This window comes from Clinocottus analis, unplaced genomic scaffold, assembly GCF_023055335.1.
Source record: "Clinocottus analis isolate CAN_PGR_092001 unplaced genomic scaffold, fCliAna1.0.p SCAF_5, whole genome shotgun sequence".
Lineage (NCBI taxonomy): Eukaryota > Metazoa > Chordata > Actinopteri > Perciformes > Cottidae > Clinocottus > Clinocottus analis.
In genome coordinates this window covers 19,306,403-19,323,001 of record NW_027176207.1, presented here as the reverse complement: position 1 = coordinate 19,323,001, position 16,599 = coordinate 19,306,403, and the positions used below count along the sequence as shown (strand labels likewise).

At 43.1% G+C, this 16,599-nt stretch overlaps 1 protein-coding gene across 3 annotated transcripts; it reads right to left on the bottom strand.

Moving 5' to 3' along the window:
• Nucleotides 1–1,254: 1,254 nt before the first annotated feature.
• macroh2a1 (macroH2A.1 histone) lies at nt 1,255–14,616 on the bottom strand. Of its 3 annotated transcripts, none has more exons than XM_068599959.1 (9): nt 14,248–14,615; nt 12,880–13,080; nt 12,393–12,499; nt 11,465–11,668; nt 10,768–10,875; nt 8,376–8,475; nt 5,616–5,705; nt 3,559–3,733; nt 1,255–2,556 (listed from the first exon to the last, which is right to left on the bottom strand). In XM_068599959.1, the coding sequence occupies exons 2-9, from the start codon at nt 13,049–13,051 to the stop codon at nt 2,391–2,393; spliced, it is 1,122 nt and encodes a 373-aa protein (XP_068456060.1). In that variant the 5' UTR covers nt 13,052–13,080; nt 14,248–14,615; the 3' UTR covers nt 1,255–2,390. The 3 variants fall into 3 exon arrangements, with proteins under 3 accessions (XP_068456060.1, XP_068456061.1, XP_068456062.1); XM_068599960.1 differs by lacking the exon at nt 8,376–8,475 and adding an exon at nt 7,062–7,152; XM_068599961.1 differs by lacking the exons at nt 1,255–2,556; nt 8,376–8,475 and having other exon boundaries at nt 3,595–3,733; nt 14,248–14,616.
• Between the last annotated feature and the right edge of the window lie 1,983 nt (nt 14,617–16,599).

Sequence of the window (16,599 nt, the reverse complement as noted above, 5' to 3'; positions counted from 1 at the left end):
ACTAAAGGGCCGATCCGTAACCTGGATGAGAACTAAAGGGCCAATCCGTAACCTGGATGAGCCTTAAAGGGCCAATCCGTAACCTGGATGAGCCTTAAAGGGCCGAGCCGTAACCTGGATGAGAACTAAAGGGCCCTGAAGACTGAAATGCTGCGATTAAAAGGTTCAATGCAGCTTTCAGTGTGTTACAACATCTCAGATCTCAATACGTTTCAGACGTCTGAGGTTCGCTTCCCTCAGTAACGCATCACCGAACACGCTGGTATTCTTGAGTCTTGGTCTGTAAGCCGCACAGTTTGTTAACAGCAAATGTATGTAAGACTCTTTTAGACTCTTTCCTCAAACATTCCATAAACCAAAAGAAAAAACAGTTTATTTGTGAAAGACTTCCTAAAATAACTCAAATATTTGAGGCGGCCACTAAAAGAGCGTTTGTGATCAATGTTAACATGTTCAGCCACAGAAGGCGGTAGTTTTCAGCTAAAATAAACCCACTGGGTGCTGCTCAGAGTCAGCTGGTGGACACAGTGGAGCATTTAGCAGCTGGAGAGCCAGCAGCTTCCCTCAGAAGCTGGAGGAGACGAAAAGAGGAGCTAAAAGACAACACAAACCAAGAGAGAAAGTCTTTTTTCCCTCTTCGACAGGAAGTGTCACTTCAAAAGTTGTTATGCGTATTTATTATCGTTGTTTCATTGTTGTCTGAAGTCTTTTCTATTGTTCTTCTTCTGGTGCAATAATAAGAGCTGAGACACAGACGATGAGACATCCAGTGAACTCTAAAATAAATGAAGCGCGTCCTGTTTCAGATTCTGCTCACTTCAAAAACACTGGAGATGATTTATTACACTCACACACACTTTAAATTAAATCTTACACTCACACACTTTAAATTAAACTTCACACACGAACTTTAAAAACAATTTACACTCACACCTTAAATCTCTCTCACACACTTTTAAATTCCTCGCAGCATCCTTAAAGACGGTGGAAACACACCAACTGATCTCATAAAGTCAGAGATGGACGAATATGATTTTAAAGGTATTTTATTACCGGAGAGTGTACAGACCTTTTTATAGAATCATCAATTAGCAACTATTTAGAAAGCATTATCCATAAGAAAGTTATATTAGGCTTTTGAAAAGTCCAAATGCAGCAGAGCAGTATTCAGTTCCTCATATATATATATATATATATATATATATATATATATATATATATATATATATATATATATATATATATATATATATATATATATATATATATATATATATATCCGTCAATCCCAATTCAAATCCAACAGCTGTGTGTGTGTGTGGAGGAAAAGCTGCTGCACAGAAAATGGCCGAAGCTGAGAAATGTCCAATTCCTGGTTACAGAGCGCCATCTGGTGGCGGCTGAATGAAAGAGCAGAACCAAAAAGCAACAGCAGAGCTCAGTACATTTGTTTTATGGCTGAAGAAAAGACAACACAAAAACTCACAACAAAAAGAAGAACTACTCTCTCAATAATTTTTTTTTTTTCTCTCTTTCTCTTCCGAAGCTTTTGGATTCAATTAAAATTAGAAAATAAAATAAAAATCTGTTACGGTCCAATATTCTTCTATAACATTTCACAAATACTCCATCTATATCAACATTGATAGTAACACACAATGTAAACCTTCTGTGCTCTGCAAAAACCTCCAATTCTACTATTTATCTCATACATTTATTTATTTTATGACGACGCCGGCACCAGGATGATGATGACATCACGAAGGCGCTTATTCTTCCTCAAACAGAAAAAGTGTTTTGTGAGGAATTTAAAGGTTTCTGCAGCACACGAGGAAAATAACTGTGTTTGGGCGCGTAAAGAAAGGCCGAACACAGATGTGCAAACACACAACACAAAAACTCCTCCAATCCTTCAGTTTGAAGACCAACGCGGAGAAACTGAACGTCACCTTTTCATCACACGGTTACCGACAGAGACGATGAACGTAGAGAATAAAACGCAAAGAAAAAAACACTCGATTCGGTGTTTTGTGTTTTTTTGAGATGAAAATAAAGAGAACAGCTGTTTTTACTGCCATCGCCACGTGCATTAACCCGTATTCATCAGACCTCTCTGGAAGCCTGGAGGTGTGTCTATCTCTCATAGCATCTTTTACTGTGTCTATATACACACACACATGTGTATACATACATATACACACTTTTTGAATCGCTTTCGTCGGCCACTGCTCGTATTAAAAGACCGTCGGATGAGCAGCGCGCTTTTACATTTAAACGTCAGAGGTGACAAGTAAAATACGAAATTAAAATCAAATTTAGGAAAGAAATACAAACTGAAATAAAACTAAAATCTGGAGGCGGGACTTCCTCCCCGCCCCCGCCCAGCCCTTCTAGCTGGTCTCCAGTTTGGCCATTTCCTGCACGTAGATGCCGATGCTCTCGCTGTCGAACAGCACGAAGTAGACGGTCTTGATGGTGGAAGACATCGTGGCCACGAAGTAGGTGGAGATGGACTTGAGGATCAGCTGGGCCGCCGTCTGCTTCGGGAACCCGTTCCTGCCACAGAGGAACCGATTGCACATCAGCGTACGTCATCTTCAGGCTTATAGATTAACTTCACGAGGTGATTCAGCTGAAGTCCCTTTTATTTTGAAAGGGCATCATGCTCAACAGTACATCCTGTGAGAAGCTGCAGCCTTCATCTCCTCTCAGGTGGGTTTGAGTCTCTCGTCAGGATTCAGACGCTCGAGTGGTAAAATGTACAGTGCGGAACATAGGATGTAAAAATAATAAATGATAAAAATAGTACCGACCCTGTTGCAGCACATAGAGAACTTATTTTTCCTTTAAGATATTAAGTGTAACGTGTCTGTTTGATATTATCTGCCATATTAAGATGTATGCACGTATATATCTTTACATATAAAGCTGTGTATTATTTGAACCAACGGCATCGATCCTGCGGTGAGGCGTTCACAAGTTTCCAACGCGGCCCCCGACACATAGCGTGTGTGTGTGTGTGTGTGTGTGTGAAGCCTGATCAAACTGGAGGTGTGTGTTTTACCGCCGTCGCCGGGGGGAAACAACGGCAACGCCCGTTTTGATTGACGCGGGAGATTAGAGAAAGACGCACGAGCGGCGAGAATTTCCCTGCTGACGGTGAAGGACGTCATCAGGACGCTTTCTGGCCTGAAGGAGGACGGAGGCTCGGTTCAGGAGCGCAGATCAAGGCGCTTTGTCTAAACCAGGTGTTTATGCAACCAGACCTCATGACAAACAGTTCTTTGAAGTAAAACCGGCGTCAGGGGAAAGCACGTTTGCTTTGAGCAAAACACACTGTCCCTCAAGCGATGAGAAACTGCCCAAATCTTCAGATTTCCATCTTTCCCGACGGTTCCTGAACGCATCATGTGCGACAAAATGCTTACGTCAGAAAACGTGATTTTTTTGTACTATTTATTCTAGTTATTCTGACTTTTATACTGCAGCGAAAATCAACAACCGATCACCTCACGCTTTAAAACCAGAGACGCCGCGATGCATTGTGGGTGTTCTTACCTCCCGCTGCCGATGGAGGGGAACGCCACAGACTTGAGCTTCTTCTCGTCCGCCAGAGCCAGGCAGTTCTTCACCGTCTTGTCCAGCATCTCCTCGCACTTATCAGAGCCCCAACCCGGGCTGTTGCAGTGGATCACGTACTTAGCCGGCAGGCCGAAGCCCGAGGTCATCACGGCTGAGGGGGAGGAGTCAGAGAGAGGGAGGAGGAGTCAGAGAGAGGGAGGAGTTAGTGAGGGGAGGAAGGGTTAGAGAGGGGGACGAGTTAGTAAAGAGAGGTGGGGTTAATGAGTGGAGGTGAGTTAATGAGGAGAAGGGGGAAGGAGACAAGGAGACAAGGAGGGGGACAGAGTGAGGACGGTTTAAGTGCTGGCATTATTCGCGGGATTAAAATACGTCATATTCCTTTATAATCTAAATGATTTGAGGTCTATGATTAAATTAATATATTTAATTAGTCAATTAAACGACCCAAAATAAGAAAGAAAAACAAATGACGTAAAACAGATGAAAGCAACAAATCATCAGGGATTTAAATAAAGTTTAAAAATGTAAAATGTCCTGATCAAACTGAAACCTTCTCAATCTTCTTAACATTACAAATAAAAAAAGGACAGGAAACCGGACGCATATTTAGCTAAATTCATTCTACTTGTGTTTCGTCACCGGCGAGTGAACTTCTTCACCTCCAACAAGCTGCTGGCGTCCATCTTTTGAACATTAAAAAAACCCTGGAGGCCGAGATGCTACAAGAACACGTTGGCAGCAAATCTCAAACAGCTTAAAGCGGTTCGGCCCGGGAAACATAAAAATCACTTCTCCAGACTGCTCGAAGAGGAGCAGGAAGAGGAGGAAGAAGAAGAAAGTTAAACCAGCAGCCAAGGCTTCGGACTCTAAGTGAGAAAGCCTCCAGTCGGATTTTATAAGCCGGCAGCGAACGCCTCACCAGACACCGAGTCCGAAGCCGAGGACCAGCTCATTTCCAGATGGCACACAAAGAGGAAGGCGGGACTTCACACGGCACCATGCATGATGATGATGATGAGGGTGATGATGATGAGGGTGATGATAAGGGTGATCAGAATCAGGTTTTTCCCACAGAGTTCAACTTTACGGTTCGGGGCCTTTTCCATTATTGTCTATTCGTTACAATATAACAAAAAAACAACAACAATGAAGCTGAACTTCGGCCGCTGATTCATCTGAAGATCATTTTCTGAATTTATTATTTTTTCTCTCTCCAGAACGCTAAAAAACACAATGACAAAAAGACATCGAAGAGCTTAAAGCCAAAAGGTAATGTCATAAAATGTTCTTTTTTTATTTCACCAAAAGTCCGAGCACTTTGAAAACCTGCTGCAACACTTGTTCTGGACCGGGTCCGATCAGGACGACCGATCCCAAGATCCCCAGAATCGCCGGATGAAGAACAAGAAGTGAGCGACGAATAACGAGAGAGAGACTTTGAGAAAGAACAAGAGAACCGAGGAGGAAACAATGTGACGTCGCTCTGAGCTGCAGCTCGACACAAGATGTTACGGCCATGAGACACGGAAACTAGCACAAATCCAGCGAGAGGAGTGTGTCTGTGTGTGTGTGTGTGTGTGTGTGTGTGTGTGTGTGTGTGTGTGTGTGTGTGTGTGTGTGTATTTGAAGAGAGATTTACAGGACACTCTGACAGCAGATTGATATCAATATCTATATAATATCCAACATAACGTTCACGTTCAAGTCACGTCGATCGCTGTTTAATCACATGGATTTAGATAAATAGAAATTCTTATTGCTGTTTTATTACATATACAAATTCACAATCATAGTGACGAGTGGCTGAATCTCAGCCGACTACTTTTGGAAAATACTTTGTCAAGATCTAAGGCTTTTGTTGAATTGACAAAAGCTTGAAATACCAAAACAACAACAATACAAACTTGCAACGGCAGTAAATAACGAATGCCTGATTTGGACTTGGGCACCGATGACAAACTGCTTTTTGTATAAAAAGCAGAGTTTTGACAAAAATAAAAAATAAAAATAAATAAACGTCTGTGTGCATTTACCTCCAGCCACCTCCAGGGGGCCGCTCTTCTTCTTCAGCTCCGACAGCGCCTCGGTGAACTCCTTCCCTCCTTTCTTCTCCAGAGCGGAGCCTGAAAGCGGAGCAGAGGACCGGAGTGATCGCATAGCTCATGAGCTGCCGCCGGGCGGACAGAGGGGAGGGAGGCGGGGTCGTGCAGACAGACAGACGGACAAATAGACAGACAGGCAGGCAGACAGACAGACAGACAGGCAGGCAGACAGACAGGCAGGCATGGAGACAACGATGCTGTCAACCTTTTTCCCCGTGGTTTCTTGCTGTGTTTGTTGGAGATGTTTCTCAACATCTCCAACAAACACAGCAACAGAACCGTTTTATCCAAAATGACTCCGTCCGTTAAGCTAATGTCTTAAATGGGATCGCGTCCCTCTGTCCTCACATAGCGGCTGGTTGCAGAGGACCTGAAGACAGTCTGCTTTTTGCTCCACTCCCCACGTAGAGAGGGATGCGTCGGTTAGACATGAAAAACAGAGAAGCTCCTGGAACTGGTTTGAATACACGTTTTAAAGTAAAACAGCCCAAGAAGAGAAGCTCTGAGGAGGAGGAGGAGGAGGAGGAGGAGGAGGAGGAGGAGACTAAAGTCTCCCTGAGAAGTTAATGTTCTGGCTGCAGTAGCATTAGTATAAGGCAGGAGGAGACAAATACAATCAGCCCTTTAAAAGAAAAGTTAGTGATGAAAGCCAATAAGGTTAAAAACAGCCAAAACAGAGCAAGCAGATAACAACACATGAATATTAAAATCATTTTTTGCGTTATTTCATCACTCGTTAATTGACGAGCGATCGACGCTCAGGAGTTTCAATCGAGTCTTTTTATTTCTCTTTGGGAGCAGCTGAAGGGGGACAGGAAGTGGAGCGAAACCAGAGCGCCTGCATGTCAGTCAGGAGGAGCAAAGCAACAACAACAACAACAACAACAACAAGCAGCATTATGAACGCATGAATGTGATGCACTCAGCTGCTAGAAAAGAGTGACATCATAAAACTCAGCAGCGGTTAATAAATCCTCCTCATACTTTGTTACGCGTTCTGCCGGCCGGCTGCAGCTCGAGCCCATGAAATATTACGTAACTTAAATTTAAAAATTGTCCACATTGAGTTTATTTTCGGGGTTATTGAAGACGAAGGCGTACATTAAATATTCCCCCTGCTTGCACTTTCCACGACTCGGTTCCCTCATGAGGGGAAACGCCCAGAGAAGAACAGCAGGGGGTCTGAAGGTTTCTGACTAAACTACAAGCTGCTGCTGCTGTGATGCTGGTGCACTGACTGATATGCAGAATATCTGGTTTATGGAGAGAGAGAGAGAGAGAGAGAGAGAGAGAGAGAGAGAGAGAGAGAGAGAGAGAGAGAGAGAGAGAGACAGAGAGAGAGAAACAGAGACACCTCTGGTCCAATGGGTCCTTTACCTACTTCACCACCTGAATAGAGGGAGGAGTTGGTCGGGTGAACGACAGCGTCACTGTCCACGATGGAAATGTCGGCTTGGACAACTTGCAACTACAGACAACAACAACAGGCAAACAACATGGTGATAAAAACACAGTGAGAGTGTGTGTGTATATATATACACACAACATATATATAATAACGTGGGTAGAAAAAAGAAAGAAAGAACGAAAACACCAAAAAAAAGGATGAGAGAAGAACAGGGAGAAGAGAGGACTTGAGCTCCTTCTTGGCCGAGGTCACAGGAAACAAGGAGGCAACTGAGGACACGGTGGGTCACGTGATGTAACCAGGAAGTGGATGTGCTAAATGTTGTGTGTCTGACGCTCATCAGCGCACACGACTGCACGTTAAGAGCGCTTTTTAAATTCATACAATTGTACTTTTTGTGTCGTTTTTTTAAAAAAGAAAATAAAGCGACCATCTAACCGACCGTGTCATCCGGGTTCCTTAAAGAGCAGCCGACTCCCGGTGAACGTCCTCCAGGCCGCCGCCCTCACGGAGGGTTCATGTCCCCGTTGTTATTTCTGTAAATCGGAGCTCTGATTGACAACAAGCGTCCTAAATTAGAGATTATTAAGCTTTTTTTTCTCTTTTTTTCCTTTAAGTAAAAAGGTGCGACAGCCGGCTGGGAGGACGACGACCTGGAACACGTCGGGACGAGCGAGCGGCATCTCCGCTCTCCGCTTTGATGAAAAGTCCTTGAACGCCTCACGGCTCGAGTTGTGTTTCAAATGCATCGATCTTCCAATTGATCCGCCAGATAAAAATCACGTCTTTGTTTTATTTATTTTTTCATTTTCAGGTCGAAGAAGATCAAAAGAGCTCTGGCAGGAATAAATAAGAGATCTTTCATGAGCGTTTTACATCTTTGAGTAATTTAGGAGTCAGACGTTTGTGTCTAAAAAGAGAATTAATAATTAAAACTAAAGCAGAAAAATTATGAGAAATTTAATTAGAAGACCAATTAAAAATTGTGTATATGAATTGCTTATTAAAAGTAGTGTAGCTGCATTAAACATGAAGCTAATTCTGTTTATTTATTCCTTTTAAGATTGATTCAAACTGATTCACCCCCAAATTTATCCAAATTAATTGCATTTCTTGCTCCAAGATGATTCATGATTCGGATCTGGTGGAGTTTTTAAATTTAGGAGTTTAGTTATCAAGCTTTCGAACATTCAAGGATTTTGAAACTCAAAACTGGGACCAGAGAGGATGCTGGGGGTTTCAGGGAAGGGGGAGGGGTCAGGGAGGAAGGGGGAGGGGCTCACCTAGATCATCTTTAAGTTCAAGTTCAGCATTGGTGGGGTTGATGACCCCCTCCACGTCAAAGCCAGCCAAGTTACTGACCTCGCTGTGGATGAGGTTGAGCTGCGGGGGGGAGGAGCCATGGTAAAAGGGGGCGGGGCATGCCAAGGAGGAGGAGGGGAGGGAGGGGAGCCAGAAGGAAGAGGGGAGGAGGAAGCAAAGCAGTTAAAACCACATTCACACCACTGCTTAAGAAAAGGGATACCGTGACTTTTGACGGTTTAGGATCGAACATTCACATCTGCTGAAGCCGAATGTGTTCAGAGAGGCGGCCGCACGGGGTTGCAGCAGGACGATTGACCGGGGAACGCTGAATTATTTAATACGTCAAACGGGAACGAGCCGGAATAATCAGGACGGCGAGGACAATTGTCCTCGAGCAGGAGCTGAAAGGTTTACGAGTCGTCCGTTGCACAAACCTCCCATGATTTGAAACGTATGAATCATCCTCCCAAAAAAATAAGCTGTGACAACGACCCGTTGTGTTAAAAGCGTGCGACTGAGACTGAACACGCTGGGAATTAAAAATCGATTTGGACCAAATCAGAGTTGCTGATTGACGGAACGACTAACAGACTAATGTGTTTTGAATGCAGCGGATTTTATAAAAATACTAATAACAACAATACATTTGATTCATTGTAGTGGTTTTCATGGTACTCAAATCATCATAAAAGCTACACAATAAAAACAAATCAATAAAAAACACAGCGCACACAATGATGAACTACATTAACGTACGCTTGCGTTATTATGGGGAGTTTATTTTGTGTATTTAGCAGAGATTTGCGTAACATAACGAAACTAGCCACTCGCACGCAATGCATCCTGGGACACGTAGGCACCAGCAAGTCTCCGCAGAAGATGTTTCTCCAAAGCTAAACCAGGTGAGTTAAGTAGTTAAGTCTTCATGCAGCATTAGAAGTCACAGTGGAGCAGAAACGTTGAGCCTCTGGAAGTACATTTCCCACATTTGTCTTTCTTCTTTCTTTACATTTTGTTTTTTTGGAACGACTCAAATTGTAGAAAGAAAAGCTGCTAAACCCACGTTCTTCTCTTCAATGCACAGAATCAACGAGCCGTTAATATCTTTCTCCATCACTGCTGGTAATTAAGGAATCAGTGACGAGTGTTGCATCATTCTTGAGTCATTCATCCTCCTCTACATGCCCGCACGACTCAGATCTGACGACCGTCAGATCTTGAAACTTTAAGGTTGTGACTCTCAGGAAAATGTACTTCCATATTTCAGTTTAAATGATAATCATTTAAAATGAAGGTTAAAGAAAGAAGTTTTAGTTTTTTTATGCTGAGCAGAACCAAAGCGACGGGCGTGGTGGCTACAGCGCCCCCTAGAGGCCACTTTATGAAGTCTGGTGGATTAAAGGAGTGCTGTTAGAAAGTGCAGCGGGAGGGAAACACAAACAGCTTCATTGCTATACGAGACAGAACAGATAACTCATTACAACGTGATCGCCTCTCTGCTTCCGTTGAGATGGAAACGTGTCAATAAAAGATATTTATGAAGAGGCAGAGCTCACGGTTTGTAGACTCAAGCAGGCGGAAGAACGGTTTCAGTCCTAGTATGCATTATGTGCATCCAGTATGTATGCGTCTTATTCATGAGCTTTATTTTAGCCTGCCGTGAGTTAGAAATCTGTTCTTTCCAAACTGAAATAATTAAATTGCACTATGACACATTAAGCCATTGCAGGTTAAAAACATTTAAAAATTTAAAATTTTTTTTAAAGTAGAATAAACTCGGATATTCTCTGAATAGTCAAGAAATATATGAGGACAAAATAAAAATTGTGTCAAGTAACCAGTTTGCTTCACTTTACGCATACTTTATGAATTAACTCTGTTTTAGATTATTACGTATTATATGTTGATAAAAGAGCACAAAAGGATGAGAAAGAAAGCTCCTGTATGTGTCTTCCAGGACCTTTCAGAGGCCAATCTGCAGGGTTCATCTCATAACCCATCTGCAAAATACAACAGATATAACAAGAGGAGGCAGTAGTATTATTCATACTTTTGTGTCGCATTTTGTTCATAAAACAACAGAGAAGTGGAATAAAACGTGTCTCTGCATCTTTTGAGGCCTTCGTTTCTCAGAGGCCACACGAACACAACTTCAGAGATGAACAACTACATTTGTGACACATTGTTGCGGTTGTTCTCCCAAATTTGTCCTTTCATAATCTCAGAGAATATCCACTTTTATCCACCCTTTCCTGGCTCGGAAATGTTTTTTCGTTGTGGTTTTTACCTGCACAGGCCCCGATACGGCATCGCACCGCCGTACTCAACTGCACAGACCCGCCCGTCTACGTCTACGGAGACAGAACTGACCTTTTGACCCAGGAACAGGCTCTTGGTGGAGAGCACGGTGAAGCTGCCGGCCGGAGATCCCTCCGTGGTGCTGTCTGCCGACGCCGCCTTGCTCACCTCGCCCGGCTTCTGTTTGGGCACGGAGAACGAGGAAGAGGAGGAGTCATGGTTTCTATTGGGACCGATGGTTTCTATTGGGACCGATGGTTTCTATTGGGACCGATGGTTTCTATTGGGACTAATGGTCTCTATTTTATTTTTATTTGGCATTTATTTAACCAGATAAAATCAGTTGATAACCAATTCTCATTTACAATGATGACCTGGAGTAGTCTCTATTGGTACACTCTTGGTATTATTGGTTTCTATTGAGACTTATAGTTTCTATTGGTATTAATGGTTTCTATTGGTACACTCTTGGGACTTATGGTTTCCATTGGGACTAATAGTTTCTATTGGGACCCTCTTGTTACTAATGGTTTCTATTGGGAGTAATGGTTTCTGTCGGTACTAATGGTTTCTCTTGGTTTTGTGACGGGCGTTTGTGTCACACATGACATGTTTAAGGGCCGTCGGGAAAGATGAAGCTCAAACAACAACGACGGGTCTTTAAACTTATAGTTTTATAAACATGTTGTCTTTAAACCTACTGTTTTGATTCCATTAATACAAAGAGCGTCCCACAACAACAACAACAACAACAACGTTAAGTTAATACCTTCGCTTTCGCCTTCGCCTTGGCTCCACCCTTTCTCCCGCGCATTTTCTTGCCCGCCGATTTCTTGACCGGCTTTGGTTTCTTCTCGGGGGCGGGGGACATGGGCATCTCCAGCTTCCCCCTCAGGCCTCTCTTCTTCGCCAGCAGCTCCGGGTGGATGTTGGGCAACACGCCGCCCGCTGCGATGGTCACGCCTTTCAGCAGCTGGGACGGGAAGACAGAGTTAGTGGAGCGAAAGAAATAAAAAGGCTCAGCGTTTTTATTCTTTAAAAACACCAGAGTAGGATTTTTTAACCCTACTGAGCACAATCATGACTAGAAGTAGAGAGAACTCAAGAATGTGTTTAGTGCAGAATATCACAGTTATAAAGCCGTAAAGCTTCTTCTTTTTAAAGTGCAAGTTGAATTTCGGTGATAATTTATTTTACTAAAACTGGAAAACACGTGTCGAAAAAGTCTCAGTATAGTATTTTAAAAGAAAAACCACAGAAAGTAAATCAATGGTATTTCAACAAAGTGGAGAAAGAAGAGATAGTACAGAATGTTAAAAGTAATTGCAAAGTATTAAAAAGACGTAAAGTATTGTGAAAAGGTGTTCGTATAGTATGTGGACAAACGTGGAAAGCTTCATAGTATAGAACGCTGTAAAGTATAGCAGGTAAAAGGACACAGTAGAGTCTTTTAACGAGTCAGAGTATGAGTCATTAAAAAGTCCAAAATGCTAAGAAATATTTCAATCTTAAGATTTTTTTTTTTTTGCTGCTTTTTGTGACAGATTCTTTTTTTGTCACACAAGATGTGTTCAACAGCTTACAGCTCCTGTCTTTCATAAATGGCGTTGTTTTGCAGATGTTTTTCAGATTCAAGGGGTGAAACAAACGTGACACTATTGATCACATTTACATCGTCAACAACTCTAACAACGAACCTGGTTCAGCTCCTCGTCGTTGGCGATGGCCAGCAGGATGTGTCGTGGTGTGATGCGACCCTTCTTGTTGTCTCTGGCCGCGTTACCCGCCAGCTCCAAGATCTCAGCTGCGCGGTAGAGAAAACAATGATGTCACCAATAAGCACCGTTGAGAAAGAGAAGACCACTTCACGCCTCTGAAGCATAAACGCGAGGTTCCTTACTCTCAATTGGTTGAAAAGAGCAAATTTCGGCTACAAATAAAAAACGTTTAACCTCAATCCAGGAGAGACGTGCGTCTCTGAGCATGTGCGCATCTTCAAAATGTTTTCTCATTCTCTCTGCTGCCATTGATGTTGGCGATTTGGCGGGAACAAAAGCTTCCTCTGGGGTTTCTGGACGTCCCTGGCTCTGAAGACGCCTCAGCTCTTATAGCTGCGTCAACATGAGCCGATGAGATCTGTGGGGAAATGTGTGGTTTTCGTTATGTTCGGACACGACAGCTCACCGGTGAGATACTCCAGGACGGCCGCCAGGTAGACGGGCGCCCCAACGCCGATGCGGTACTTGGGCAGGTCCCTCTTGATGTAGCGCAGCATGCGACCCACGGGGAAGATGACCCCCGCCTTGGAGGACCGGGACGTCTTGGTCGACTTCTTCTTTGCTCCTCGGCTGGACATGGTCGCTGCCGGCGTCGGGCTCTAGGCTCCTGAGGGAGAAGGGGACATGTAAACATGGCTGACATGTAAACATAGCTGACCTTCAGAGACACACAAGCAGAGACACACAAGTGCGACGCCTTCCTCCAACACGTTGTCTCACCCTGACAACACACTGAAAAAGCTTTCTGTCAATGACAAACTAAATGCAATTCCTGGATAAACCACCAGTAGTATTTGTTTAATCTTTACTTTTTTTCGCAGGTTTGTTTCCCCTCTTCACGACAGAGAGACAACCTGAATAGTGTTTACATCCCAACACCCGGACCTGAGCTCCCACTACACGTACCGACCCATAATATGACTTGTTATTATGCCTCACATTGATTCCTCAATAGCCACTTCCTGTGTTAGTTTAGATCACGTGACGTTGCAGAGCCTCGTAAACGTCACATAAAGATCCGAGGATGTTTTATTAATAACAAGCCGGTGTCATGGCACCAGGTAAAATACATTTGCATATTCATATGCTGATATATTGACGGTGATGTTTCGAATAAAAAAGCTAACATTACAAGTCAAAACCAATGTTGTGAAAATGTAATTTAAAAAAACGCCCGTGGGGGAAAAATCTTATTTCTTTTTTTAATTATTATTCTTGTTGTTATTGTACAAGATGCAGACATCAATTATCCTTCTTGATACGGGTCATTAATTAGCAACAGGCCTTCAGCCCGCTGTGAAACACCAATACATCCGGTCACATCACAACATAAACCACCAATAACGTTATTGACCAGCGGAATATTGAAAAAAACAAGACACCATATCTGCTGCATTTCTCCCTGCGGACAGGTGGAGGTGAGTCCCAACCGCGTCTCCGGGTATTTCCGCATGTCAGCAGCTCCACGACGTCTCGCGCGTGAACGTTTATATCTATTCTACCCGGAGACGACGCGGCGGCACTAAACACCTCATCCGGCTCCTCTGTCGGCCGGAGACCGAGCCGGCGGAGCGACGACAGCTACCCGCTCGTCCTTCCCTTCCCTCCCCTTCCCTCTGCCTGTCAAGCTCCAGCGAAATCCCCGCTCTCGGCCTCCATACCGCCCCGCATACATGTCACCGTTACCGGCGGAGCTCGGCGCGCGGAGACCGAGGCCGACGAGACGCGACACGCGACGCGTAAACGTGTTGTTTCTTTCTTTTCGGTTACTTACAAACAAATTAAACACACACCGCCGTGGGGACGAGGAGGAGGAAGACGAAGAAGAAAATGTCTCCGGTTCTCCGGTAACGAGCCTCGGCAATATGCTCGACTCCCACAATCCACAGCGAGTCTGGATGTCGGAGGGAACGCGGAGCTGCCCGCGGAGCGCGCGAGCGGCTGCACGTGAAGTCCGCAGCCGCTGATCTTTAACCCTTCACGGCTTCTCTGTGAGCAGGAAGAGGAACGCGTGCTTTGCACTGGTTTTGCTGACAGCCCTCCACTCCTGTAAAGGGCCCAGAGAGTGAGAGCTGGTGGCTTCTGGAGCTGCGCTGATTTATTTATTTAGAGAATTGAAAAAGCGTCCAGCAGCGCTCCGCTCCTCCTTTGAGCGAGCTGAGGACTACGGTGGCCTTCAGGGATCAATAGTCTGCTACATGACCAGATTATTGCCTTTTAAAACCATAAATGTAATTTATAAAAGAATCTAATACAGACCAGGATTAGAATTTACATTTTCACTGGAAACAAAATGTAAATACAAATAAATAACACCTTTCTGACGTTTAGAAAGAATGAAGACCACAAATAACAGTCAATCCACCTGTCCACCTCTTCAGGTGTTTATTGGCTGCTCTGCTTTGCCAGCAGAGAAGTTAACAAATGAAACTAGAAAGAGCATTTCCTGCTGAAAATGCATTGGAATGCAAAAAGCTGAAGCTTAAAGCTGAAATATTTGAAAAAAAATAGCTGAATATCGCTGAACAAAGTGGGATATAGCTCAAAATAGCTGAACACAGCTAAATATGTATGAAAAAAGCTGAATATAGCTAAATATCTATTTAAAAAAAAGCTGAATATAGCTAAATATCTATAATTAAAAAAAGCTGAATATAGCTATATGATAAAACTGAAAAAAGACCTCTCCAGAAAGGTGTGCATCTCTTATCAAGACACAGGAGACCTTTGAAGCCTCGACGGAGTTTAAAAAAAAGGTCAAAGTCTGATCGACGTTGAGCAGGTTACTGACATACAGTCTTGTTTTTTAAGTCATGCTTTGTTTTTTAAGTCATTCATAGCATTTAATACATTGGAATAATATAAAAGTTGATTTCAATGTCTCATAAAAAGTCATATATCATATAACCTGTTTCTTTATGTACTGTCACATAACAGTGGAAAAGGAAGCGTGATGTTAATCGCCAAAACAAAAAGAAATGTGTGTTTGTACCCGAATGGCGGCTTTAACTTCCAGTAAAGTGAAATAAAGCACCTCCTCATATATACTTTGATTTTTAATGTGAGGTACATCTCTTTTAGTAAAAAATACATAAATGCATTGAATATGTGTAGCCCTGCAACTCCACACAAAAGCATTCATTGTGCCAAATGGGTCATGACGTCATATCTAAAACGCAGTCCAGGCTTCAGCCTTCAGGGTCGGCGCGAGACGGCTGCAGTGGCACCAGCTGCCCACCAGGGGGCAGACCTGAGCAGTCATTTATTTATATTGAGGCATTTACTGCAGAAGAAAATATGACGCAAAATAAAGATTCTGCAGAAAACATGGAAATTATACATTCTTATCAAAGTCAATGTTTTTTCTAGTCGAAGGTTAGGTTAGTACACTAAAGTCAAATGTTTTTACAGTATACCCTCAATACCTATATTGATATATAAAGAGCACAAACAATCCCAAGTTCGCATCATGTCTCATCTCTCATAAAAAAGCTAAATAAACATATTTATATTGAGAAAGGATTAGACAAGTTTAAAAGAAGACAAGAAGACTTCAAAATACATCAACTTCAGTTTCATAACACTACATAATAGACCGGTTGCATACAGTTTGTTAACGTTAGCTAAATATGGAATGATGATGATGGTAGCCAGATGCTTTGGGAGCTAGCCGGTAACTTCTAACTATCACTTCACTGCAACAGCCACAGTCGACTTTTGTTCATTTATTCTTTGACACGGTAACATTTAACCCATAAGAAACCCTGGGGGCACGGGTGTACATGTCCTCTAAATGTTCTGGAAAGTAACTATTAAGTCTGTGACAGGTCATGTGATATTGTGTTCTCATAACAACATTCCCAAAATGTCTGCCCCAGGCTATGACAGAAGTAGGTTGCAAAAAAGCTAATTTTTCATTGCTAAAGGCAAGATTTGCCCATTTTAAGAATGATAATGCTGACATAACATGTTCTATATTGCATTGAAGCTGCTGTGATTACATCTCTTGTAACATTCAGACCTTCTGGGTAGGTTTGATCGTCACAAGTCTGATTCTGTTGTGTTACCTGTCACTCACCTGTCTCTCGAGTCAGGCTCCGCCCTCCTTTTGTGTGACCTTGAGCCC